Source organism: Porcisia hertigi, chromosome 12 (genome assembly GCF_017918235.1).
Source record: "Porcisia hertigi strain C119 chromosome 12, whole genome shotgun sequence".
NCBI lineage: Eukaryota > Euglenozoa > Kinetoplastea > Trypanosomatida > Trypanosomatidae > Porcisia > Porcisia hertigi.
Genome location: NC_090571.1, coordinates 12,301 through 36,331, shown reverse-complemented (window position 1 = coordinate 36,331; position 24,031 = coordinate 12,301). Strand labels below are relative to the sequence as shown.

General features: G+C 53.0%; 11 protein-coding genes across 11 annotated transcripts; all 11 read right to left on the bottom strand.

Moving 5' to 3' along the window:
* Positions 1-2,057: 2,057 nt before the first annotated feature.
* Positions 2,058-2,939, bottom strand: JKF63_07459 (uncharacterized protein; the record flags this gene model as incomplete). The annotated part of the gene is made up of 1 exon (XM_067903396.1): positions 2,058-2,939. The coding sequence occupies one exon, from the start codon at positions 2,937-2,939 to the stop codon at positions 2,058-2,060; it is 882 nt and encodes a 293-aa protein (XP_067758821.1).
* A 5,675-nt stretch (positions 2,940-8,614) lies between these two features.
* On the bottom strand, positions 8,615-9,232 carry JKF63_07457 (uncharacterized protein; the record flags this gene model as incomplete). Its single annotated transcript, XM_067903395.1, has 1 exon — positions 8,615-9,232. The coding sequence occupies one exon, from the start codon at positions 9,230-9,232 to the stop codon at positions 8,615-8,617; it is 618 nt and encodes a 205-aa protein (XP_067758820.1).
* Positions 9,233-9,751: 519 nt separating this feature from the next.
* Positions 9,752-10,024, bottom strand: JKF63_07456 (uncharacterized protein; the record flags this gene model as incomplete). The annotated part of the gene is made up of 1 exon (XM_067903394.1): positions 9,752-10,024. One exon carries the CDS (start codon positions 10,022-10,024, stop codon positions 9,752-9,754), a length of 273 nt encoding a protein of 90 aa, XP_067758819.1.
* A 794-nt stretch (positions 10,025-10,818) lies between these two features.
* JKF63_07455 (uncharacterized protein) lies at positions 10,819-12,555 on the bottom strand (the record flags this gene model as incomplete). Its single annotated transcript, XM_067903393.1, has 1 exon — positions 10,819-12,555. One exon carries the CDS (start codon positions 12,553-12,555, stop codon positions 10,819-10,821), a length of 1,737 nt encoding a protein of 578 aa, XP_067758818.1.
* Positions 12,556-13,496: 941 nt separating this feature from the next.
* JKF63_07454 (uncharacterized protein) lies at positions 13,497-14,075 on the bottom strand (the record flags this gene model as incomplete). The annotated part of the gene is made up of 1 exon (XM_067903392.1): positions 13,497-14,075. The coding sequence occupies one exon, from the start codon at positions 14,073-14,075 to the stop codon at positions 13,497-13,499; it is 579 nt and encodes a 192-aa protein (XP_067758817.1).
* Positions 14,076-14,809: 734 nt separating this feature from the next.
* Positions 14,810-16,075, bottom strand: JKF63_07453 (uncharacterized protein; the record flags this gene model as incomplete). Its single annotated transcript, XM_067903391.1, has 1 exon — positions 14,810-16,075. One exon carries the CDS (start codon positions 16,073-16,075, stop codon positions 14,810-14,812), a length of 1,266 nt encoding a protein of 421 aa, XP_067758816.1.
* A 371-nt stretch (positions 16,076-16,446) lies between these two features.
* On the bottom strand, positions 16,447-16,770 carry JKF63_07452 (uncharacterized protein; the record flags this gene model as incomplete). Its single annotated transcript, XM_067903390.1, has 1 exon — positions 16,447-16,770. One exon carries the CDS (start codon positions 16,768-16,770, stop codon positions 16,447-16,449), a length of 324 nt encoding a protein of 107 aa, XP_067758815.1.
* Positions 16,771-17,350: 580 nt separating this feature from the next.
* On the bottom strand, positions 17,351-18,847 carry JKF63_07451 (uncharacterized protein; the record flags this gene model as incomplete). The annotated part of the gene is made up of 1 exon (XM_067903389.1): positions 17,351-18,847. One exon carries the CDS (start codon positions 18,845-18,847, stop codon positions 17,351-17,353), a length of 1,497 nt encoding a protein of 498 aa, XP_067758814.1.
* Positions 18,848-19,397: 550 nt separating this feature from the next.
* JKF63_07450 (uncharacterized protein) lies at positions 19,398-20,249 on the bottom strand (the record flags this gene model as incomplete). The annotated part of the gene is made up of 1 exon (XM_067903388.1): positions 19,398-20,249. One exon carries the CDS (start codon positions 20,247-20,249, stop codon positions 19,398-19,400), a length of 852 nt encoding a protein of 283 aa, XP_067758813.1.
* Positions 20,250-20,629: 380 nt separating this feature from the next.
* Positions 20,630-21,346, bottom strand: JKF63_07449 (uncharacterized protein; the record flags this gene model as incomplete). The annotated part of the gene is made up of 1 exon (XM_067903387.1): positions 20,630-21,346. One exon carries the CDS (start codon positions 21,344-21,346, stop codon positions 20,630-20,632), a length of 717 nt encoding a protein of 238 aa, XP_067758812.1.
* Positions 21,347-21,719: 373 nt separating this feature from the next.
* On the bottom strand, positions 21,720-22,625 carry JKF63_07448 (uncharacterized protein; the record flags this gene model as incomplete). Its single annotated transcript, XM_067903386.1, has 1 exon — positions 21,720-22,625. The coding sequence occupies one exon, from the start codon at positions 22,623-22,625 to the stop codon at positions 21,720-21,722; it is 906 nt and encodes a 301-aa protein (XP_067758811.1).
* Between the last annotated feature and the right edge of the window lie 1,406 nt (positions 22,626-24,031).

Sequence of the window (24,031 nt, the reverse complement as noted above, 5' to 3'; positions counted from 1 at the left end):
GGCACTGGCCGGGTGCCTGGTTCACCGGGTAACACGACGTGTTCTGCAAGACATTCTGAGCAGCACACACGTCCGCATCCGTGGCAGTTGTTTGGAGTTCGAAAGAGCCCGAATGCCTTGATGCAACCGGCGCACGTGCTGACGGTGGAAGGGACAGGCCACTGGTGCTTCGGTACCGCCTGGAACATGGAGAAAACCCTGGGCATCTTTCAGGATGATGCGACGATCGCGTCGGTTTCTCTCTCCCCCTTTTTTTTCCTCCGTGGAAAAGGTCAATTAGGTAACAGGAACTTGAGCAGCGGTGGTGCAGCGCTGTGACTTTACGCGGGGTACACGACGAGCGCGAAGGCACGAAAAAGCTAGAAACTGGCAGGCGGAGCCAACGATAAAAAACCGCGGTGATGTGGTGCCCAGCAACACAGCCTAATGTGTCGCGCCGGAAAGCCTATGTGCTGTGTGGCTGAGGAAAGGAGAAAAATGCAAACTATTCGAGCTTCGAGCGTCGACCCTTCCTTCTGCCCACCAACGTTACTGAGTCCCTAACGTGGCACTAGTGGGCATCCAATGGTTGCAGAAGAAAAAAAAAGCTTCCTGTGAGGTGAAACTGAAGAGCCACGATGCCGAAAGATGAAAGGCGACAGAAGCGTTGAGGTTTGAGGGGAAGCCCGCGGAGTGCGGCGAGGTGCAGGAAACAGTGAGAGGGATAAAAAAAGCCAAAGACAACGCAGGATTGTTGTGGTGCCTCCCTGACCAGAATTAGAAGGGTGAACTCAGTTTGTACACCTCCCATCGTCAATGCACGCAAGGGGGAGTAAAGGGCAGCGAGTCGCTGCAGGAAGAAGACACTGATCTGGGATAAGGTCGCTGATTCACAAGTCTGGGTACTCACCGAGTGTACGCTACAGCGCAGTTACTCCAAGCTCTTCTCTCTCATAGGGCCGCTGTGATGTTAGAGTAACCGAGGGTGGCTAGCCGACTAGTGGTAAAAGAAAACGCTTCCGCCGTCTCGGTCGCAGAAACAAAAAAAAATCAGGCGGTCATGATGTAAAATGCATCGCCTCGAATGACTCCTGGTCTGAGTCTCTAACTGCGAGATTATTGGCACTCCGCAAAAATGACACAACCGACACCGAAAAGCTGATGAAAATGAATGGAGAGGAAGTGGCGAAAGAGAGTGCGAAGACGCGCACAAAACAGAGCAGAGCAAAAAACATGACGAAGCCATACGGAGGCACACGAAGCCGGTGCAAGTGTGAGCCTCGCTCCCCCTGCCCGTCCCTTCCCCCCCCCTCCCCTGTTGCAGGACAGCGAACAACAGAATCGTCTATACATGTGTATACTCAAAATGAAAGATGACCGTAAAGGCGACAATCAATGCCAACGCAGAACGGCAGACAAACAGAATGTACAAAAAAAAGACACGCCACACTGCTGTGCTCATCCAGCAAGAGGAGTGCGGACGCCGCCGCAACACGGAGAGGCATACGACCAAAACGGCAACAACCCATCAGAATCTGGTGATACGAAGAAGTGCTAGGCGAAGAAAACACAGTCATCAAAAATAGATCAAGAGTCCGCACAAGCACGGGCTGAGAAGAGGGGAAAAGAGGCGAGAGGCGCAGTACAGCACGCGCTCTGCTCGCCTGACGCTGCCACGCCGTTCTTGTGAGAGAGAGAGGACTGCAAGATAAAGGCAGAAACACAGGGTGTGAGAAAGTGCAAGTCGCCAACACAATCGCCAAACTCATGTGGATGTCCCTCCTTTCGAGTGCATCAAACAGAACAAGAGGACTGCCACATAACACTAAAATAGTTTATTCAGAGAAACGGCACCACCTCAGGCGGAGAAAAAAAAAATGAGGCCCCTGCAAAGTGGCCACGTTTGAAGGGACCGCGGTTCTTTTTCTTTGGAAAGGGGGAGGCGGAGGCGGGAGGCGGGAGGCGGCGGCGGCGGTGAGATCTCGAATAAGTGGGGATCAGGCAGACAATGCTGGTAAACAGACAATAGACAACTGTCCTTGGATACGACTTTCAGCACGGAGAGGAGCGCGCACGCGCTACGATGTGAACGCCTCGAACGTGTACTGCACAGGTGTCTTGCATTTCGGAGCAGGGCATTGCCCATGGATTGATTTGGCACAGTCCTTGCATAGGACTTGATGTTTGCATGGGTAGCAGATCTCCGTGCAGATTCGATTGTGGCATAGCATGCATTTTGAGCGTTCATTGATCGAAATACGCACACCTGTGATCAAGTCGAGTATCTCTCTTTCCACCTCCTGCAGATCCTCCAGCGAGAGCGTCTTCAGCTGGTCGATTCTGCGCAACTTCAGGTGCGTCGCCATTATGTCCTGGGTGATGCGATCTCGTTTCTCCATCACTGCCCGCTCTCTCAGCGCAGCAGTGTGCATGTCCTCGCCGCTCCGACGACGGTGTGGTTCTGGAGCGAGGGCCTGCTGCTTGTGCTCCTCTAGCATCCCTAGGCGGAACTGGAGCTGCGGGAGGCTCGGAAACGACAACTCTCTAGTCTCGTTCGTCATGTCCACCCAGTTCTGGTACTCCGCCTGTCTAAAAGGGGAGTTCGAAATGGAATTCAGCTGCACGACGTTTCCATTCTGTGTCGAGCGGAAACACGGCGGCAGTTCAATCACAATGTGCCACTCTGTGGTTACGGCATCGGCGGAGAAGCCGGAATAAACTGGCCCGCGCTGTGCCCCCTTGACAAGCGCGATGTAGTAGTTATCAGGACTCTCGCGCCGGTTCTCTTCGGTGCTACGCATTTCCAGCAGCACACGAACGTAGCAGCCGTGAACCACATCGCTGAAGTTACGCCATTCTAAAAAGTTAACCAGTGTCGACCGAAAGAGCTGCAGCTTCTGGAGCATCTCCAGTGGTGGGGCGTTCGCCGCCGCCGCACCTTTGGCGTGGTCTCTACTCATTTTTTTTCCGCTCTACGAAGAATTTTCGACGGCACCTTGCGCTCAACCATCGATGGACGCAACCCTCAGTGGTCCGATCAGAACAAAGCACACATATGCGGGTGGTGAGGGCGTTTTGAATGTGTTCAAAGGTGGACAATAAAGGAAAGAAAGAAAAATAACAGGGGTGCAGAAAAGCAGAAGTCCACTGGGCCCACGTAGGGGGCCCCCCTGTGAGGCTTCAGACACACACACACACACAAAGATAAGCGTGTGCAGCAGCGGACGCCGAGAATAGGCCTCCAATCCGTTTGCGGGCGGCGAGAAAAAGATGAGTTTGGTCCCGCCCTAGATCCAGCAGACCATACAAACTCACGGTGTGTGCACAGGCATTCAGGTACCTCTGCCCGAAATAGTACGGCGAGTCGGCAGACAATAACGCTAGTATCGCTGATCCGTTATGGTTTGAGGAGAGATTAAAAAAAAAACAGTAGAAGCGACACATCAATGGCCGCTTAGTCGAATGTACACGAAGAAAGGAAGTGGAATTCCAGGGAAGCCCCCCGCCCTCTGAGTAGACCAAAGATTGTCGATGACGTCTGTATGTGAGTGTGTGTGTGTGTGCGTGCATGATAGCAGGGAAAAAAAGAATGGTGGAAGAAAAAAAAAGGCCACAACACAGACGAAAAAGCCGCCAGACGGACACACATAAGCGAGTATGCCACGCGGTGCGCGAAAGGCTGAACACCATGAAAACATATCAAACAAATCGATGCCACACAAAAGTGGTGAGCGTAAGGGCAATAGAAATCCCCGCGTGGCACTACTTCATCGCACACCTTTCTCTCATGCGACTGTCTTCCTGTGCTATCCGGTGGACCGTGACACCTTTTTTCGCTCTCTGCTGCAGCTATATGAGAGAGCCTTTACCGCGACGCTCGCAACCACATCGTGTAGAGTGCACACCAGTGTCGCCGTCGTCTCCGCTGTACGTGACAACTCAAGGAGCTCATCTGGCATCGTCTAGACGGTTTCTTGACAAGGTTGCAGCACCAACAGTAGACACATACAGCGCCTCCTCAGCGCACCTGCACAAGACGGGGGGTCGAGAAGTGTCACGCAGAGGCAACCCGGCGAAAAAAAAAAAAAACACTCTTTACCGCCTTCTCTTTCAACATCCGCTCTGACATCTGCGTTCACTTTTGTGCCCAAAGCCTAGTCTGGGGTGACCAAAAACGTTCTGTAAACCACCCGGCCGGTGTTGAGGCGCGGTTGCCATGGGGGCAGGGGTTTTATCCTCTCGAGGGACGTGCGCTGCGCAACCCCAGCGGCAAATGCGCGAATGATGCAAACTCGCAGGTATCTCCGATAACCACCACCACTCAGACAACGCAGTGCTCAACTTCATCAGAGTGAAACAAACCCTCTTGGAGACTCTGTACTGCTGCGCGCGAGCCGCTCAGCAAGAGGCGCAGCTCAGCCAGAATCCCGTCGGGGGGGAAGGGGGGGCGGCGATCTGTCTAGCTGGTGAATACTTTTCGGCGCAGAAATCACCTTTTCGGAAACAGGCACGCGCCCACTTGGTGGCAACCACTGCAACCAAATGATACTACCCCTCGTTCGCATGAAGTAGCCGAATACTACCGACAGAGAGAAGGTGGAAGCTCCGCATTATCCCGGGACGCCTAGTAGCGATCGTAAAGGCCAAAGGGCATTCCTGTACCTCTGATCGACCTCCTCAGCTTCTACGATGGCCTCATTAGACACGGCCGTCGAGAACCCCATCGCCCATTTCCCACACCACATGCAGCCACGACCCTCACACCCCAGAATACATCACCATCACGGCTGAAACTGGCGGTGCCCAGCAAACGAAGTGCTGCTCGCTAGGTGTGTCACTCTCGCCTCTGTTCTCTGTTTATTGTGAGATTGGTTGGGGTTGCGTGCTTACACACCTTTTACATAAAGAGGCCGTGCAGCACCATCATCTGGCTTATACAAGCGCACGCAAACCCCTGTGTCTTGACCACGACCATCGGAGAAAAAAAGGGGATAAATAACCCTGTTGCCGCCGCTCTTCACCTGCTGAATCTGCCCTTCGGCGCATTCGACACCGCCACAGGTGCACGTCAGCATGAGACTCGAGACCCCTAAACACCTCTACTTCGGCGCGCTTGCCGCTTCGCTCTGCCAGGCCAAGCAATTCAGCCGGTGCAACAGAGCCATCCTCCTCACCCGGTGGCGGCATCGTGAACTTGGCCCCAATTCGTGACGAGGCGAGCTTCTCCACAGAGGTGAGTTCCGCTCTAGAGAGACGCACAATGTGCAGTACCGCACATCTTCTCTTCCTGCGGCACAGTTCTGAAACACTTGATTGAAACACAATCTTCCCAGCACAGCACACCCCGACATAGCACTAGACGGGTATTAGCAGATCACGCCAAAGAAAGGCTTTGGCTGTTCGATGCGCTCCGCTTCACGGAGAACTGCGCAAACATCTTCGAGAAAGCCGTCCAACTCACCGAGTCTTGCAACCCACTATCCTTCGCCGCCGATGGTAACGATACCCCCTTTGGGCGCGAGCACTCGCATTTTTCGTGGACTTCCTCAGCCCATCCGTCTGTCTCAAAAACAGAGAGAGTGATAGAGAGGATGCGCACGGAGCTCCCAGGCCTGCGTGTAGTGGTCTTGCGGCACTTACTTGAAAGATATAGCTTTTAGGGGAGCAACTTGACTACACTGGGGAGGACAGGGAAGCCCACTGATACTATTGTGCTTGGTTGTCAGTGATGTCCCCGCGGTTTTTGGTCCGCACAGCAAGTCAAAGCTCGTGGACCAGGCAAATACAATGTTGCCTCTCCATTGGATGCAAGACGGTGCGGAGTCAACGCAGAACCGCGCGCTGTGGTGTCGCCTGTCAGCAATTCATGGAGAAAATGAGAGACGAAGACGTGAGTCACACCGTTTCGTTGAGAAGCCCGCGTTGATTGAGAAGAGCAAAAGAATGCAGGGAGGCTGAGAAACAAATACAGGTGCATGTACAAAGGCTAGAAGAAGCCCCAGCCCCACCGCTTGCGGTAGGAGGTGATCGCGCGGCAGTCGCTGGAGAATTCACGAGAGTGATATGCACTGCAGCACGCCAACCACTGAAATCCCACGAAAACTCGTGAGTGGACTCCGACTCGTTTAGGTTTGTGCCTCCTTCACTTTCATGTATGGGTGTAAAGATGCAGATGCGCAGACTAGGACGCCATTGCCTCTTCAGCTCTCGACTATTCATCTTCCCACCACCCGGCTGAGGGAGTCATGAATACCAGGGGAAAAAGCTCCGCCGTCGAGTGAAGCTGCACTAACCTGCCCCCTATGAGAGCAATTACGGAGTAGGCAGTGCAGACGTGGGTCGGGCGTCATCACATCAACCCCTCAGCTCGCTATAAATAGGGAAACTCAAGCTTGCTCGGAGCTTTCCATCCTCCCTCCCTACTTTATTATTGCCCAGAATCCACTGGACACCCCCCTCCTCCCTCCACATCCGTATAGAAAGAGTCAAATGTGATTCTTGAGGAAGCTCTGCTCTTCATAATCACTAGCGCAGACAGTAAGACACAACCGACTAAGACTCTCTGCATATTCACATTTCCCGGGTTACATCTCTGTCGCCAGCTGCAGCCACGACTCCATTTCTTTGGGGACCAGACAGCCTGTTCGCGCACCAGCCTCCCGCACACAGGCAAGCACAGCTGCTGGGCTTGTCGTCTTCAGAGCACCTCCCTTCGTAAACCATTCAAGGGCGCTTTGAAAGTCACCAGCCGTCAACGATGCTTTCTCCAGGGCGTCGTAAACCTCTGGAAGACGGTTCACCGCCATGCCAAGTAGTAGTAGTAGCCCCACTAGTTCTGGTTTCTCCCCCAGGTGGGGCAACCGCAACGGAACGTCGATGAACAATTCCTGGAGTGCCTTGCTCGCGACCACTAGGGAGCAGAGTTGCGCACCGAGCACCGCAGCACCTGGTCGCAGCATGAATGTGCCTAGCTCTTCTGGCACACTCATGTTCGTCGCCACCATCTGTTCCAGCATCTCCATGGCAACAGTGAGCTCGCCGGATGTGCAGCAAGCTTTCGCCAGCTCCATACCGACGAGCTGAGCCTCCCCTCGCCACAGTTGCTCGTTGGACGGGTGCCAGTGAAGCACCAACCGAACTGCGTACTGAAGCAAGGCAGGCGAACGATTCCCTAGTGACCTTACAAAGGCAACCTGAGCGCCAATCGTCGGATCGCAGTCTGCCTCCGCAAGCTTCTGCAAGCATGCTACCGCCTCGTTCATTTGCCGGAGCTCCGAAAATGCCATGATAGCCACCGAAGCTGCGGAAGCATCCCAGCAAGCTGAGGTGTGCCGCATCCACCCCCACATCGTCGCGACGCGCCGCGGCTCTCCGGATCTCCATACGATATCCAGCACGGCCCCGAAGTCCTGTGGGTTCATCGAGCGCTCACGCATGGCAATTTGCATGGCGTCAACCACGTCATCGCGGTGCCCTGCGCAGCCTTGGCTTACTGCGCAGAGAGAGCCGAGGAGAGGGGATGCGCTAAGGGGATGGAAGCGAATATGCCGCATAATGCGAGAGCGCAAGCTCTCGCGCTGTTCGTCCCACGCGGCAGCGTCGTTCCCTTCCACCAAGCCAGTAGGTAAGCTGCTAAGAAACTGCTTGACAGCCACGCACAAAAAAGTGGCCGTTGCCCCCGCACTCACATACTGCGCCTCCTCTGACATGCCGATCAGAGTAGACAATGCGAACGCACCAGGATGCCGCGCAACATAATCGTGCACCCCATTCAGAACCTGTTGCTGAGAGGGGTGCGACGCTAACACCGCCGCGGCAGCTCTGAGGTTGTTGCTCAGCAGGTGGTTTGCTATAATAGCTGACGTCAGCATCGTTGGCAGCGGCGCGGTCGTGCTGCACTTCGACGCAAACTCCTCTTTGGCGCGAGAACATGCAGCTGCGATATGAGTTGGGGTTGGCAACGCAGCATGTGTTCCGCACAGAAGGGCCTCGAATGTAAGTGGTTGAAGGTGAGCTGTAAAGCGCCGCATAGCAGAACTTCTCTCGATATCACTAGTGCAGCATCGACGTGTAAACGCGGCTACGAAAGGCTTGGAAGCAACACACCACAGAGTAGATGAATTGGGAAGGATAGGAGCGGAAATGGCAGCTTAGATAGCACAGTTGGCGCGACCAGCAGCTCCGCCGCGAAGTCGGCGGAGCCTCAGAGATTATAGGGGCCCTTTGAAGCGGGAAATTATGCGGAGATATCCTCAGAATGCCCACAGATCCCTGGGACAGACACTACCACAGCATTCCGCTACAAAAGCTTTCGTGTTGGATATTTTGTGCTCTATGTGGATATATCGGCACATCTAAGAGAAAAGAGATGTATATCGCACACAACCATTACCTTGTACGCTCTATCGAAGGTGGTGTGCACATATAAGAGAAAAAAAAGGGAGAGTGCCACCGTCAGCCTTCCTGACGCTTCCCCATGGAAGCTGTGGTGTGTAACAACTCACAAAGTAGCTACATCACAACCAGACTTTTCGCACCTCTGCGATGCGCAAGAGATGCGAAAACTTGTAGGAAAAAAAGAAGCCTAAGCAACCCAAGGCAAACATCAGGAAAGTGTTCTCTCTAAAATGCACACCTACTCATACTCTCTGGTACCCAGCGCGCACATAATTTCTACTCGCTCGTCATCCTGCATCTGGCTCCAACAGTTCTGGATGAACTCTGGGTCTTTGAGTTTCAGAATTGGGATCGCCTCGCCGACGGACGCCTCAAGCAGCTCCATGACAGCACCGAGCCTGTCATACAGAGCCTGACGCTGCCGCCATTTCGAGGTTGACACGTTCGCGTTGTTCCCCTGCGAGAGTGAGACAAACTTGTCCACCAGGGCGGTGCACAGTTTACAAACACGAGCAAGTGTCTCATCCACGTCGCTTTGAATACGGTAGCCAATCCATTTTGCCGGCAATAGATCCTCTACTTCTTCTGGATAGGTGCAGCGGTGCACCCGCTGCTCCCAGTTGGTTTCATTCTCAGTCCAAGATAAATCCCAGGTTTGCACAGCCTTTGGTGCGTTAAGAAGAGTATGCGCCGCCTCGGCATCCCAGTTGTGCAACAGTCCTCCGACAACGAGCTTTGGTTCCCGCACGCTCACGTACGGCCCAGTGGCGGCTGGCGAAGAAGGGTTTATGAGCTTCAGCTTCTCGATAGACGCCATCTGCGCCGGGTTTGTGGTGTACGGAAGAACCGATTGCATGCTTGTTCTACGAGGGATCAGGGGAGGGGGGGGGCGTGTAGTGAGTTGTTGTACCATCAACCACGCCTGCATGCCCACTGACATTCATGTTTAGAGAGGAGGCACCGGGGTAAAAAGGGGGCGAGAGAGGAACAAATTGCGACAGAACATAGGTGGAAGCGGTAATACCCAGCGCACAGAACGGAGAACCATGCGCGGGGCTGTATTTTTGGTTTTCGCCTGGAGACGCGGAAACCCTTCATAGAGATCACTGTTAGCGACCGTCGGGACCCTACAGTCGAAAAAAAAAAATGGCTCGCAAGACATTGACTGATTGAGCAAGCAACCGGCCCCCAACTATTGCCCCGCCACACAAGCAGCGAGGCCAACGCCTTGAGCAAGGCGCTGCGTTCTATTGAAAATCACAGAGTACACAGCAGGAGTAAGAGCATGAAGTCAGCAGGGAAGGCACCAAATAGACGCGAGCAACCATGTGCCACAGGCAGTAATGAGGCGCATATCGACCACATGTACTTGCTGTTAGTCAAGCATATGGGTTACGAGGCACAGAAACATGATGAGAGAGAGAAACACGTACACGGAATCGCGTAGCACACTCCGCACTAATAACCGCTCCCCACCTGCGTGCGCAGTGGGTGGCTGTGTCTCAGCCAAACAGCAGGTGTGAGTTTTCTCCATTGCCGCCCTCCGCAGCAATTGTCTTTCAAGATTGGTTACGTAAAAATCCTGTATCGGGATGCCCCTAACCCGAAAGCCCTCAAGCGGTGCGACTTTGGAGTTCAGTTCGTCCATCGGTATCAATTGAGCTTCTCCTCCCGCCACAGCAGCGAGGGCGACACCATCAGTGAGAGACTCAGCCCTCGCACTTGAGCCAGCCGGCTTTCCCGAAGCGTGCACCTTTTCGTGAGGACTTCTTTGTATACTACGCCTCTTGCTCGCCAGCGCGTTAGTAAAAATGGGTATGGAACACACCGCCTTTGTGTATGTGTGTGCGCGCGCGAACCGCTCCTGTGCTTGCAAAAGTGACGCAGACGGTGCCGGCCTGTGCGGGAAGAGAACCATATTCCAAAAAAAAAAAAGGACGTGAAATACATGCCGCCTTGACGAATGCGTCCAGAAAATGATGAGAGCGAACTGAGCAACCCTTTGTGTAAAAAGACTGACGCTTACGGCGCTGCATAGTACACTGCCCCCTCGTCCCTTCACCCACGATAAAAGCCGATACAGTAAAATGAACCTCCTCAGAAGACTTCAGAGCCTCTTTCATGCTGCCCTCCCTGGCAGTTGCTCCCTTTTTTTTGTCGCCGCTTTGATTTCTCAGAACGATACTTGAAGGTACAGGTGCGTCATCTAAAAGGTATAAACCAGCGAAGATAGCTGAACAAAGCAACTTGCGCGACACCGCCCTGGCCTTTTACCTTGTTTACACTATGGCTAGAGGTGGCGGCACGCCACCGGCTCCTCCCCCCACCCCCCCCCCCCCCACACACACACATATATACACGCGCGTTGTCTCTATTGGGAAACGAAGAAGTGTAAACATAACGACTGGAAAAAAGTGCAGCACAGTTGGTCGCGCGATTGAACTAGATTCGCTGCCGGCTACGTCCTCGTAGAGCGCCAAAGTCGTAAGCGCTGGCAGGCAAGAGCCTCCCCGTCACGGGACAGAGGTACCGTATCATTGCTTGTGTAGCGGGGACGTGTGTGACATTCATAGGAGCACGTGGCCTTTCCTCCCCTTCGGACCCCGCACGCTTCAACGCGATTTGTGCCTCCAAAGCGCGCCGGAAGTTCTCTGCTTTCTCTTTTGCACCCTTGTATTTATGCGCCAGAGTCTCCTGCGCCGAGCGGGTATCGTACTCGACAAGTGCACGGTCGATTGCCCGCTCTGCCTCCCTCTCCCGAGCACGATCCTTGACTTTCTTCTCTGCCTGTCGCTGTAGATCCTCATGAAAACGGCGGGCTTCAGCTTTCTTTGCCTCTTCCGATCGCGGCGACTGTGCGGCAGGCCAAAAAAGCAGCGGCTCCACCGATGGCTCTCGCAACCGGGCGGCATCCGCGTGCTTTTGACGCTTCTTTGCAGCCGCTTCGACCGCTTCTTGTAGCCGCAGACGTTCCTGCCAGCGCTTCTCGCGTGCGCGAGCCACGTCACGCTGAAAACTCTCCAGCTCTGCCCTGGCGCGCTCTGCAGCATACTGTCGCTCTCTTTCCCGCTCGGCCTGTTCGCTCTCCCGCTTCTGCGCAGCCATTTGTACATTGAAGGCCATGTCCTCCACCAGCTTCTGCCGCGCCCGAATCGCCCCTTCCCGCTCTCGCCTCTCCACTTCGTCGAAAAGGGACCCAGACGGACTCGCTTGTCGGTGCGAGTCGGCGGTGTTACCCCTACACTGACGCTCGCGCGCGGTCTCTAAAGCACTCCGCATTTCCTCCGCATCGCTACGCTGCCTTTCCACATCCCTCGCATGTTCCTCTGCGAGATGCCACTGCAGCTTCGCGATCTCTGCCTGTGCCCTTCTACGATCGGCCTCCTCCTGTGCTTTGCGCTCCACACGTCGCTGCTCCGCAACACGTAAGTTCTCTTCGGCAAGTTGGCGTGCGCGCTCCGCTACAGCGGAGCGACGCCGGTCGTCATCATCCTTACTGTTCCATGGAGTCGAAGCGCCCCGTACGTTCGCATGTGTGCCTGCTCCACCGTCCTCCTCTCGTCTGGGGGAAACCTCTGCCACTGCTTGGCGCAAGGCTCCATCTTGCAGTACTTTTTCCCCCCTGGGAATTGCTCTGCTAGCGTTGTACTCCAAAAATGAGCGCTCATGTGCTATGCGCCGAGCGCGCTCGCGAAGCTCCTCCTCTTTCTTCAGACGTGCCCTTTCCTGGTTGCACCGATGCAGTTCCAGCAGCAGCTGCCGTCGCGCTTCCTCTCGTTTAGCTTCGTCTCTGCCTATCTGCAGACCGCTGCCAACTTCGGCGGGGGACTTCTCCCGCTCCCGCTCAGCCTTCTTCCTCTCAGCAAGTTGCTTGTTGACACCGTAGACTGAGGGAACCCTGGAGTTGTAGACAATACACTGAACCTCAGCCCCATTTTTGCAACCCAGAAGAACCTCCCCAGTAGGGTCTGCATAGCGGTGGTGGGCACCCATGCGACCTTTTTCCAGCACCACGCGTGCTTTCTCGGGTGCACCGCATTTTGACGGCGGGTGCTGTGTCGGCGCCCACACCCGAAGCGTCTCCTTCTCCGAAGACGGGCGAGGGGCCACTCTATCGGGGATATCGCACTTGTCTACATTGACACCGAGATGCTGTAGCAGGGAGAACTCCGCACTCATCCTGGACGCTACGAGTCCGCGCACAAAAACCCCTCCCAGCAATACGCTGCCAAACGCTCGACGCATGTGAACCGAGCGAAAACATCAAGAAAATGAAGGTAAGGAGAGAGAGAGTGGATAAAAAATGTGGGCATCACAGCAAACGAAGATCACTCCCAACAAGTAGCTGTATTCCCGCCTCCCCCGTCCGTTTGGGCGAACGGAACAACGAAAGGTGTGCGGACGGAGAGAAGCAGTGATCAGTTATGGCATCTGCTAGTGTAAAGAGCCCCGGAAGCCCGGCGCTAGACTTCAAACAGACTCGCTAAGGATCGTACAGCTGGTCGAAAACGCAAAAAAAAAGAGCAATGAATTCTTCCGATCCCTTGCGTGCATATCACCCATTACTCCATATGGCCTCACGCTGAACGAACATACTCCTTGCTTATCGTTTTTTTTTTGGGTGAGGGGTAAGTGGGGAAGGTATTTTGATGTTGGACACTGCAGCTTTTCATTCCCGACATTCCGAGAGACATTCCAAAGGAACGCGTGAGCTGAGCCTCAGACAAGACGGGAAAACAAAGAGATTCAAGCCGATGGAAAACACCGCTTCGCTGCACTCCCTACAACGAAATGAGGGTGGAGGAAACACCTCATAAAACAAAAACCAGCACGATAAAACCAGGGTAGAGGGAGAATAGAAACAGATCACTGTTGTAATGGGGTCCTGTTCCTTTCAGGGCCACGGGCACTACCAGATTCGTATTCGAATAAAAGAAGGGGGAAACAAATGCTGTTTGCTAAACCATCAGGCAGCAGTGAAGCAAGCATATTTACACAGGTGATGGGCAAGCCATGAAGCAAGAAAGGTAGAGGACCAACGAAACTGTTACGTGATCGCTGCCTCAGATCCCCCCTTGTCGCGTCCATGTGCACAGCGTTTTTGGTCAAAGTGCAGTTTCTTAGAGTGGAATCGGTGGCTCGTCCTTGAGCAGCTTTGCAATCTTCTTGAAATTGGGGTCCATGGCATCCTTTGTCATCTGAAGCAGAAGCGACTCGGAGGTAGTCAGCTCGCAGCTCGGACCCCACGAGCGCATAAGCTTCATTGCTGCCTTAAAATCTGTCTGCTTTTGACTACCCAATCCATCCATTGGGAGAACCACATGCTTGTTCATATCCAAGAGATCTGCCACGGTTTGCATAACGCAGACGTGCGCTTCGATGCCGAAGACAACCACATGTTCCACATCCTCCAAGAGCTTTTCCACTTCGGGCACAATGCACGAGAAGCGTGTCTTCTCAATCATGTGAGCGCTTTCCGGCAACGTAATATCCGCCACAGTGCGGCCAAGACCCTTTGGATACTGCTCTGTGACGATGTACTTGGTGTGCTTAGGGAGTATCTCATGCATGCGCGCCAGTCGGTTGGCCACAAAGACGCAGTTCGGAAAACTTTTAATGCGCTCGCTAAACCCCTTTTGGAGATCAACGCACAGAAAGGCTGTTTTCGCCTTGGAGTAGTGTGGCATCAAACGCGACATCGCTTTCACCGCAACGTTTTCAAAGTTCCTGGTTGATGTACCGATTGGGCGAGTTGTGTGGTGTAGAAAGCTGAGATGAGGGTCAGGGAAATAGGTGCGCCGTCGCTACGTGGTGAAACTCACATCACTGGGGTGAGGCGTGCAACCGCGAAAGTGGTCAGGGACAACAGGTGGAGACGTGAAGAGTACAGCCCTCTGAGATCCGAATCGGGACATCTGCTCAGAAGAAACTGACAGCGTAGACACCAGCAGATTTGCATTTGTTTTCCCTTACGGAGGAATCGAGATTGCACACGCTGTCGAACTTCATCGTTCATTCCCGTGTAAGACAATCAGACTAGACAGTGTCGGTTGTCCGATACGCGCGCATCAGGGGCTGAGGTGAGCAGACATGGGCACACGCAGACAAAAGCCAACCGCTTTGACGTCCTACAAACTGGACACGGAATGTAGCCGCGACTGAAGACAGAAGTCGAGCTTTCCACAAAAATATATATATATATATATATATCAAGCATACAAACGACACTCTCACAAACACCTACGCACAGAGACGACAAAGAAGAGGCACATTGATGCCAATTTACACCACATATGTGCACAGATGTCAACACTTAGGGCGGGGGGAGGCTCGTGGACAGCGTCGTCAAACAGGCGAGATGGACGAGCGAAGGAGTGGCAACGGATTTTCACACCGACATACCCTAATAGCTGAATGACGCATCCTAGCACCGTCAGTTGAACGTCAGCTTAGGCACATCGGGGAGAGGGAGGTTGTGGGCCCGAAGAAGCACACACATGCGCCGCATTTTGGCCACAGCAACTGCCTCCAAGCGCGCTTTGTGAGCATCGATCTCAGGGGCTGCATCGGCCTTAATCCCAAAAATCATCTCCCGCGCAATGACCACGATTGCACGCTCCAGCATAGGCTGCGCCCAGGAAAACGCGTGGTCTTGCGGACCGGGCGTAACTAGAGGGCGCCTCGCATAAACGCCGAGCTCCTGCACCTCCAATTGCCTGTTTGCAATTTCAACGATGCACGCATTATTCCGGTTCACCCCGCAGAATGACGGAGCAGAGAACATCGAAAGCACCGCCGGCAACTGCGTCACGGGGTGGATGCGACCTAGAATATATCCGGGGAAGTAGATGGATTCCTTGTAGTGGTTCGGGCGAGCAAAACCATCGTAGTCTGGCCAGTTCGTGTGGTACTCCATGCCTACAATGAACATTGCCAGTTTGTTTCGGCTCAGGAAGTTGCAAGCAGCATTGAATGTATAGCGAAACGCTGCTTCGTTGTCTTGCGAGACGACAAAAGCATTACCGTCCGCGATACGCTCCTCATCCTCGTCCATCGGCTCATTTACGACAAACTCTTTCAGCGCCTCCTGCGTCACCGCCTTCGCCTCCATCTCCTCTAGAAAGCGAAACCCCGAAGATGGCCCGCCAGCAACACAGAAGAAATTGTGCACCACACACGCAATGGGCAGAACCGCAAAGAACTCCTTCATGATCTTCTCATACTCCGCCAGGGGGACGTGTTGGCGAGTGCAGTACAACAGCATCTCGTTTCGGAGAGATCCAAAGTTCTGCGGCTGGATTGGGTACAGCATTTCATGCTTGCCGATGAGGGGTACAACACGGAACCGAGAGCAGACAACGAGCACTGAGATAAGGAAGAGGACATCCAGCGACTGGTGTGCCCCATCGATGTAGTTGCCTAGGAAAACAATATTCCTGACACGGCGATTCGGTAAAACTTTAGTTAGCAGAATGTTGGCGAAGTCCACAGCGTGACCGCGAAGAGGGCCGAACACAATCGTGTCACTGGATAATCGTTCCAACACTTTTCTTTTCTCCCTCAGCAGTTTTGTAGCAGAGGCAATACAGCGAGCTACTCGTGGCAGACTTAAGGGAGCACCCTTCCTCACCCGCTCTGCAGCCCTCCAGACGAGTACCTCTCGGTCTGCATGGCTAGTGTTTTCTTGTGAGTTCGCCATACGCCCGCATGAGCATCATCCTTAAGCCACAACAACACGCGCGTTCAAAGAAAAAAAAAACAAGAGGGACAGCAAATCGAAACACCGTAGGGAATGACAGAGAAATTCATTGCATGAGAAATAACTTCAGTGGCAGAGGAACACCGGGTGCAGCCAAATCATTCGCATGCCATGACTCGCCGACGAGAGACTTGCACGGGGGGCTACTGGTAGCTGCCTTCAGGAAGGCCAACACGCCGGTGCGAGCTGTGCAGAACGCCAAGGGAACTGGATCTGGAGGCCGGGCTCCTGCAAACAGCGCATGGTCGACTTTTTGCACACATTCTTCCAGGATTAGGGGAGGAGGCCCTCTGCAAACCTAAAAAATGCTCTCAAACATCCGGCAACGCGAACAGCTGCTCTTTCGTGTCAAAGTAAAGCGATACGAGAGCCGCCACCTCAAGATACAAATCCATCACCTCCTTTGTACACGTCGACGGACTGAAGGTGCGCATCGCATCCGCAACAATCTGGTCGCGAGAGGAGCCTACGAGGTGGTATGAGTTCATAGCGGCGCGCCTACTGTAGACACCACAGTAGACTGGTGGAAGGGCCGCTCGTTCCGCAGCTGTTAACGGCGAAATCGAGTAGAACCTTTTCAAGCTATCGAAATTCTGTTGCACCAGCGCGGTGCGCCTCTTGTCACGTTTTGCCATCGTGGTCGCTCCTCCCGCCTTCAGCGTGATGTTGTCTTGTTGACTACCCGCTATGCCGAAGTGCACTACGCAAAGACGAATGCCTTTTTTTTTGCATTTGCAGATTTGCAGATCGTAGATTGGAAAGAGGAAACGGTGGGATGAGGGGTAGAGAGAGGGTGTAGCGCTTAGGGGGGAGGGAGGAGAAAGCATTCGAGCTACGATAATGTAGGCAACTCATTCAGTCTTGTTCTGCTCCTATGATCTGAACACCACAAGGGGAGGGGGGGGAATTAACCTTTTGGACAAGAACCGCGACCTCAATTCCAGGGCTTCAACTCCACACACGCGTACACGGGGCCCTGCTTAGGCAGTTTACCCTCGGGGCCACCCAAGGGTGATTCGAGCTGCGTCCAAGACGAGCAGAATGAAACTCTTTTATCAACGCAGCCATTGAAAACAGCATCATCAAGTGCTGCTGCAACGTACACTTCACCGCCACTAGAACAGGAACAACTCGGATAGAAAAAGAGACACTAAAGCATGTGAGAGAAAACATCACGAACTTTACTTTGCAGCACGGATGGAGAACGTGGGGTTCTCATTTGCCATGGCGCAGTTGAGTAGAGAGTTCTGCCCCCTGCCACATCTTTCGCCTCGCTAGAAGGTACTGCTTCTGCCGTGTGCGTTTGTATTCGTAACGCCACACGAGTTCTTGGTGATATTGATCAACCACTCGCTGCGGGTTCCGGCCTGACATGAAGTCGATCTTGTACAGCTTTCTCTCAAAATCGCTAGAATAGTGCCACATTGGACCCCAACCAAGGCCAGCCAGCTCACCGGAGTTAATGGCAAAGCGCAGAAACGCCCTGTACTCGTATTCTGTAAAGTTCTCCACCTGCACCGGGTGGAAAAAGGAGTCTTTCTCCGGATCATATGGAGCGTACTCGTCGAGGCTGTTCTTGAACCTGTCGTTTTCCACGTCGGGAAACCCACTGACTCCGTCGAAAGGCTTGAAGTCACGGGTGGTACAAGTGATGAAAAATTTGTTGGGGTCATGTTTTGAGAGAATCAGTTTGCTTAGGCCACGCACGAAACTCAGCCGTGATGCCGGGATTCGAGGTAGCTCCTGTGGGTACAGATCCACATCCGTTGATCCATCGTTTAGTGTCGTCAGAGTTCGCAGAAAATCTGGGTGAGGGTAGCGAAAGTGCGTCTCATGGGAAAAAAGGTTCCATCCGTCCACGGCAATGACGATGGGCTTCGTTTTCTCGGCAATTATCTCGTCGAAAAAGAACTTGATGCACACACTCTGTCGGTCGATTGACGCTGGCGCCACAGCGCGATGGCCCCACTCGCAGAGGTCGTAAAGGGAGCGCGGTCTCTTCTCGCCTTGCTCGAGGGGTAAGTCCTGCGGGGTCACCTTGAGCTCCCAAGCTTCCAAGAGAGAGCGATTTGCCTCTGCTACCGTGCGCAGGAAATCTCGTGCGGCATCGGGGGCGTCGAAAAACCCTGGTAGGATCGTGCTGGGCCAGCACCACTCTCCATGCGTCCACGCCTTGGCATTCGCAACGTACAGGGTAATGATGTCGCGGGATCGCGCGTAGTGTACTGCCTGGCACACCAGCGCGCTCTTGCCGCACCCGGTTGGGCCATCAAAAATCAATCCTGGACGACCGTTTGTGAGCGAGCGCAGCGCCCTCTCCTTGCTTTGCCAGAAGGGCAACTTGTCGATAAAGCAATTCAAGAGGTGACTCTGCTTCCGATACAGGAACCCGCGCGGGTGACTTGGGGGCATGAGCTGCATCATCTTTCCACCGAGGCCCTCCGGGAAGTACCGGATCAGCTCGTCGTTCCCGACGCAATACATGGAGTCGATGTCGTTGAAGCTGAGGTTGGTCGGGAAAATCTCCGGCGGGTGAGAATATGTTTTCTTCACAACTCGAGTAGCGACACCACCCTTGACGACGCGCTCCTGTTTCAGCGGAATCGCCCCTTCCCACATCGCAACGGGCGCTTCGCATGCATCTGTGTACGAAGTGATCCTAGGACCTGCGTAGAGGGCTGCCGCCCCCTTCCGTGCGAGCTGGGCTTTCATCCCTAGAGCACGAAAGTGCTACGGTGCTCGGTTGGGGCTACTGGATATAAAGAGATGTATACAAAAATGATGTAAAGAGCGTGTAAATTCAAGGGAGGCAGAGAGGTCATGAACATAGTGGAAGTTGTCAAAACAAAAAAACTCGCTTTTTTCTGCTTGAAACAGGAGCAACATGACAACGCACACAGCGAAATTCTATTCGATCCCAAGATCAGAAAATACTCACTTTGCACAGAAACACAAATATCATTCCAGTCCCCACAACGCTCGGTTGTATCTTCCCCTGTAGACGGCGATATTGGCTAAGCACAAAGACGCATGAAAACGCTGTCAAAGGGCCGCGTCCTAGTGTTGCATACCCTTCCTACTTCGCAATGTTCTTCCGTCTTACATACAGCTGCTCCTAGCCACCATATCACTATTCAATCCGTCGAGGGAGCCAAAACTTCGGAAAACAAAAAGATCGCCTACACACGCCAGATAGAGGGGGAAAAAAACAAAGGAAAACGTGGTCAGATAATCGTGCAGCTCGTGTGACAGCGTGCTGTTTTCACGCAGCAGAAGAGACGCGATTCGCCGTAACCTCGGAGGTGCTGCTGAAAGCCTGGTTCTGTATAGCCTGTTTCTGATATTTTGGATCCTTCTCCATGCAGTAGGGTGTCTTGTTCCACGGGATTGTCTGGTCCTCCGGTTCATTGGCGTCGAGGGCGATGGTGCGAATCAGACCACCGCTCGAGCCGTCGCGGCTGTACGCATGTGCGACGGCGCGCTGACAAAACGCAACACACTCACTCTTTGACATGCCTGGCTTATAGTTCGCGTCGAAGAACGAGTACAGGAAAATAGAGCCGCTGCCTCCAAGTGCATAGTCCAGCTTCACACAAGAGCCGCCAGACGGGATGCTGTACACCGAGCCACCGTTGATGGGGTCGTACCCGGCCACGATAATACCCGCGGAAATATTCCACTTATTCATGTAGCACATCTTTTGAAATAGGTTCGCTGCTGTCGAAACGTTCACCTCTGCGCCGATATCGGTCTGGTAGCTTTCTAGGTAGTTTGCGACGCGCTCCGCAAGAGCCTGTGTATCAGCAGCAGAACCACTGCGACAGCAGTAAATTTTTCTCGTCAGCTTCGTCAGCTTGTTGCTGGCACGGTTCACAACATACGTACCAGATGATGTGCGCGAGTCCGCTGCAAGCACAACACCACCCTTGTACGAGACCGCAATAATCGTTGTGCCCAAAGAGACAGCCTCACTTAACTGCGGATCAATGACAGCGGGATCTGCCTGAAACAGCTCCTTGCTCGCCTGTGCCGGGCCATTTTTTGTCAAGCTCTCCTTGATTTCCTTCGGATACGACGGATCCTGGAGAAGAGTATTGTCAGGACGCTGGAGCATGTTTCTTTTTTTTCTTCTGAGGGAAGCAGTACCCAGCGGGGGAGGAGAGGGGAACAGTAAGCAAAAGACTAATGGAATCGTCTAGGGAGAGAACTATGTATGACGCACCGCAAGAAGAGAGGAGGGCAAAAAGAAGATGTCAATGGCCGAGAACACAGAACGGGAAAGCGAAACTTGTATGGAGTCTAAACTCCAGTGAAGAAAAACGAGTGAAACCCTGTGACACAATACACTCCTCTGAACACCACCGAAAACGGTGGAAACCTTGATTTTATTCTGGTGTGATACTTGATGAATACCCACATTGTGAAATAAACGTGAAGCAAGACGAGAGACACAACCCAAGTAAAGACCAATTAAGCTCAGCTTTTTCCTCTCTCTCATACCACCCCAAACGGCGTCTTTTCCTCTTCAGCAGTTTGATGGTCTGCAGGATTTCCCCGACCTTCATAAACAATGTTCGTCGCCACCTGCTGATGTGTGGTCTTGCCTGACTTTTCCCCAAAAAGCTCGATGCGAAGCACATGTGTCTCCTCTCCATTGTAGCTCTCGTCGAAAAAAAAAGTGAGCGAGGAGACCGAAGAAAACTTGGCCGCATTCAGAGAGTAGACAATGCGGTCCTCACAGCCCCCGTCCGCCAGCTGCAGCTGCTCCTGGGGGACTAGCTGTTCGACAGAGCTGAACCCTGCCACATTGAACAAGTTCACAAATATCTTGAGACGCGACGGCGCTGTGTCGTCTCTAGGTCCCACAACAGAGATACCCTTGATGCGGCACACAGTTGAAAGGGGTGCGACGATCAGGAGATCCTGATCGTCGTCACTGGAGATCGGATCCTGGTTCGAGGATTTGTTTACGTCAAAGAGCCGTGCCGCCTCCGCGGGTGTGTGTTGACTATTCCACACTTGAATTGCGTTGAGATCAATGGCATCGTTTATAGGAACCCCCAGACCAAAGACCCCTTCGCTTGCGACCTGGTCGCCCACGTGATTGTGCAATGCGGTTCCCTGACGGCAGTTGCACGGCATGACTTCAGCTTGGTTCCAGTCGTCGATTACTTTTTTTTCCGTGAGAATTGAAAGACCAACTGGTGTCATCGTTGAGGCACATGAAGAGCGTAGAAATCAGTAGCACATGACGAAACAGAGGAAAAGGATCATCCTTGGGAGAACAAAAGAGATGCACAACATAATTGTCAGGAGCCATTCTTCCTTTCCCATTACCGACACAAGAATAGAACACCTTCCACTAGCCTGCTCCTACCATTTCCTCGCCCACTGTACCTTGTACACGAGAGAGGGAGAGAACAGCTCTGGGAATGCTTTGCTTCGGTACACACACGAATCTGCAAGATACCACGACGCTGTGAAGACAAGAAGCAACCATGGCCAAGAACCCGTACCCGGAGCGCAACAATACGCAGACACACAGACAAAGACCCTCAACACCGCATCAATTCTCTTGCTTTTTTTACTGCCGTTTCCCCGGCGCAGAGGGAGCCCTGTGAAACCTGAACATCTCGTCCGTAACTGCAGAAGGCGGCATTATACCCTGCTCGGAGAAAATTAGAGTGATCATGGATGGCGGCACAAACTCTACCAAAGGAACCACCTGGCGCGTTCCGTCCTCCGGCTGTTTGAGATCCTCCGTGCTGAGCGGAAATATATGCGCAAATTTGAAGGTCTCGCACAACACGTAACAAGGGACACTACGAAACGCTGCCACTATAGCAATTTGAAGAGACCCTGTAGAGTGAACCAGTCCACCGTGCTCTGTCACACAATTCGCACCCATCACAACAAAGTCGACGTTGTTCATGACCGAACTGACGCCGCTGTCAGGAACGATCGTGCAATACTTGTCGAGTTTCATCTTCAGTTTCATTCCCTCCGGTGTTGCAAGCACTCTTTCTAGCAGTTTCTCGCCAGACCCATGCGGGTAGCCCTTGCGTGCCGGGCGTCCTTCACAAATATAGAAACGAACTCCCTCATGCTCTTGGATTGCGCAAGCAATTGTAAGCGCCAATAAATTACCAGAACCGTGCACCAGAATCGAGGATGTGCTACGGATGAATGGCAACATGTCGTTAATCTGATCTTTCTGACTCGACTCACAGTCCTTTAGCCGATCCTCGCAGCGCTTATTCATATCTTCAAGACTCTTTTGTAAATCATTGGAATGGAGTGCATCTTTCGTCAGACTCACGTGAAATCGCTCGAAGCCGTCGCCGAAGGCCTCATATCGTTTGAGCGTCTTTCCGATCTCCGTGTCGACTTCCGAGAAGGTGGAGAACTCACGCGATGTCAAAACAGCTTGCACTTCGTTGATCGCTTTTATCATTATGCTCACATCATAATCTTCGCTTGGAACGTCCATTTTCTCCTCCCTGTAGACACGTGATCACTTGGGTACAAAAAATTGATGAAAATATGTAGATAGAGGTGCAGTGGAGAAAAAAAAAACAACCTGGGAAAATAATAATCATAGAAAGCATAACAGAACATGCAGCTCCGATTGCATCTGTGCCAAACCAGCTTTGGCCTGTTCTCTTGACCAGACAGAAAGGCCTGGTATTCTCCACTGAGGAGCCAAAAATCGAAGCTTTTTGTCCTGGTCAGTGTTCTGAGAGAATCGAAATCTTTTTTCGAATGTACTACGACTGTGTCCCCGCAATTAATGAGAACACCCAGGAGCAGATCAGGCCATCCCCGAGAAGTTCTTCGAAGCGCGCCAACGGCACACTTGCCACCACTACTGCAAAAACTGTCTCTCCACTGATAGAAACACTGTACATGTTCTCACCAGAAACGCGCACCCCAGAGGATTTGTGCCGCAGGATACAGCTGAGGCGATCACATCGCTCGCAAAAAAACACCGCTAGTGAGGCTTAGAACGCCACAAGGACCTCGAGCAACAAAGGCGTAGTCAGCGATTTCTGCGCATTCGAGTTTAGCGCGCATGGTGCCCTTGAGAACTAACTCAGCGCACCCCCCGAAGCCAGGCTACAGACATCACTTTTGTATGTTGCTCAAGCACTGCGAACACTGCTATGCACTTTGCGCACCGTGCGTAGAGTCCGTGGCACCTCTTCGCGAATACGACACACAGCACTGGTTCTTCGAACTAGAATTATTGCACATCACCGCCTGTATCGCTGCTAAGACCACTTTGCGCAGTGAATGAAAATGAACTAATTTTCAGTACAGTATTGGTGATATCGTCATGTATACATCTCCACTGGAGGAAAATACTGTTACATAAGACCGCCAAGGCAGCTTTGCTCTTTGTCTCCGCATTTACTGCTTTCAGATACCGGGATGCAAGGTGAAAACCGGTGCAGGTATCCACAACGAAGAAGGGAGTACTCATGTGCTTTTGTTTCTCCGCAGGAACAAAAGGACTTTGGAGCAGAGCCAGGTTGAAGAAGAAAGGCCTATGCGGTGCAAACAATAGGGAGGCCATGAGAAGCACACACGCAAAAGTGCACACATCCTAAAGTGCCTGCAAAAAGTGCGGCCCCAGTTTCGACTGGTTTGTGCGACCACCGATTCCTGGAACAACCCATTCTTCACGGAGGACCCTGCTTTCTTTGGTGCTGAGAGAGCGATCGCGTACGACTCTCCAGAAGCACGGATTCCGACGTACCGGTGACATCGCGTGAGCGATGTGTACACAACCAGAAAGCGTCAGTTGCCTAGGCTTGTTAGTGCAAAAAAGATGCAGTGCATCCACAAGTGGATGCATAGCGGCAGCAAAATGATTTTCATGAGGGCGTAATAATA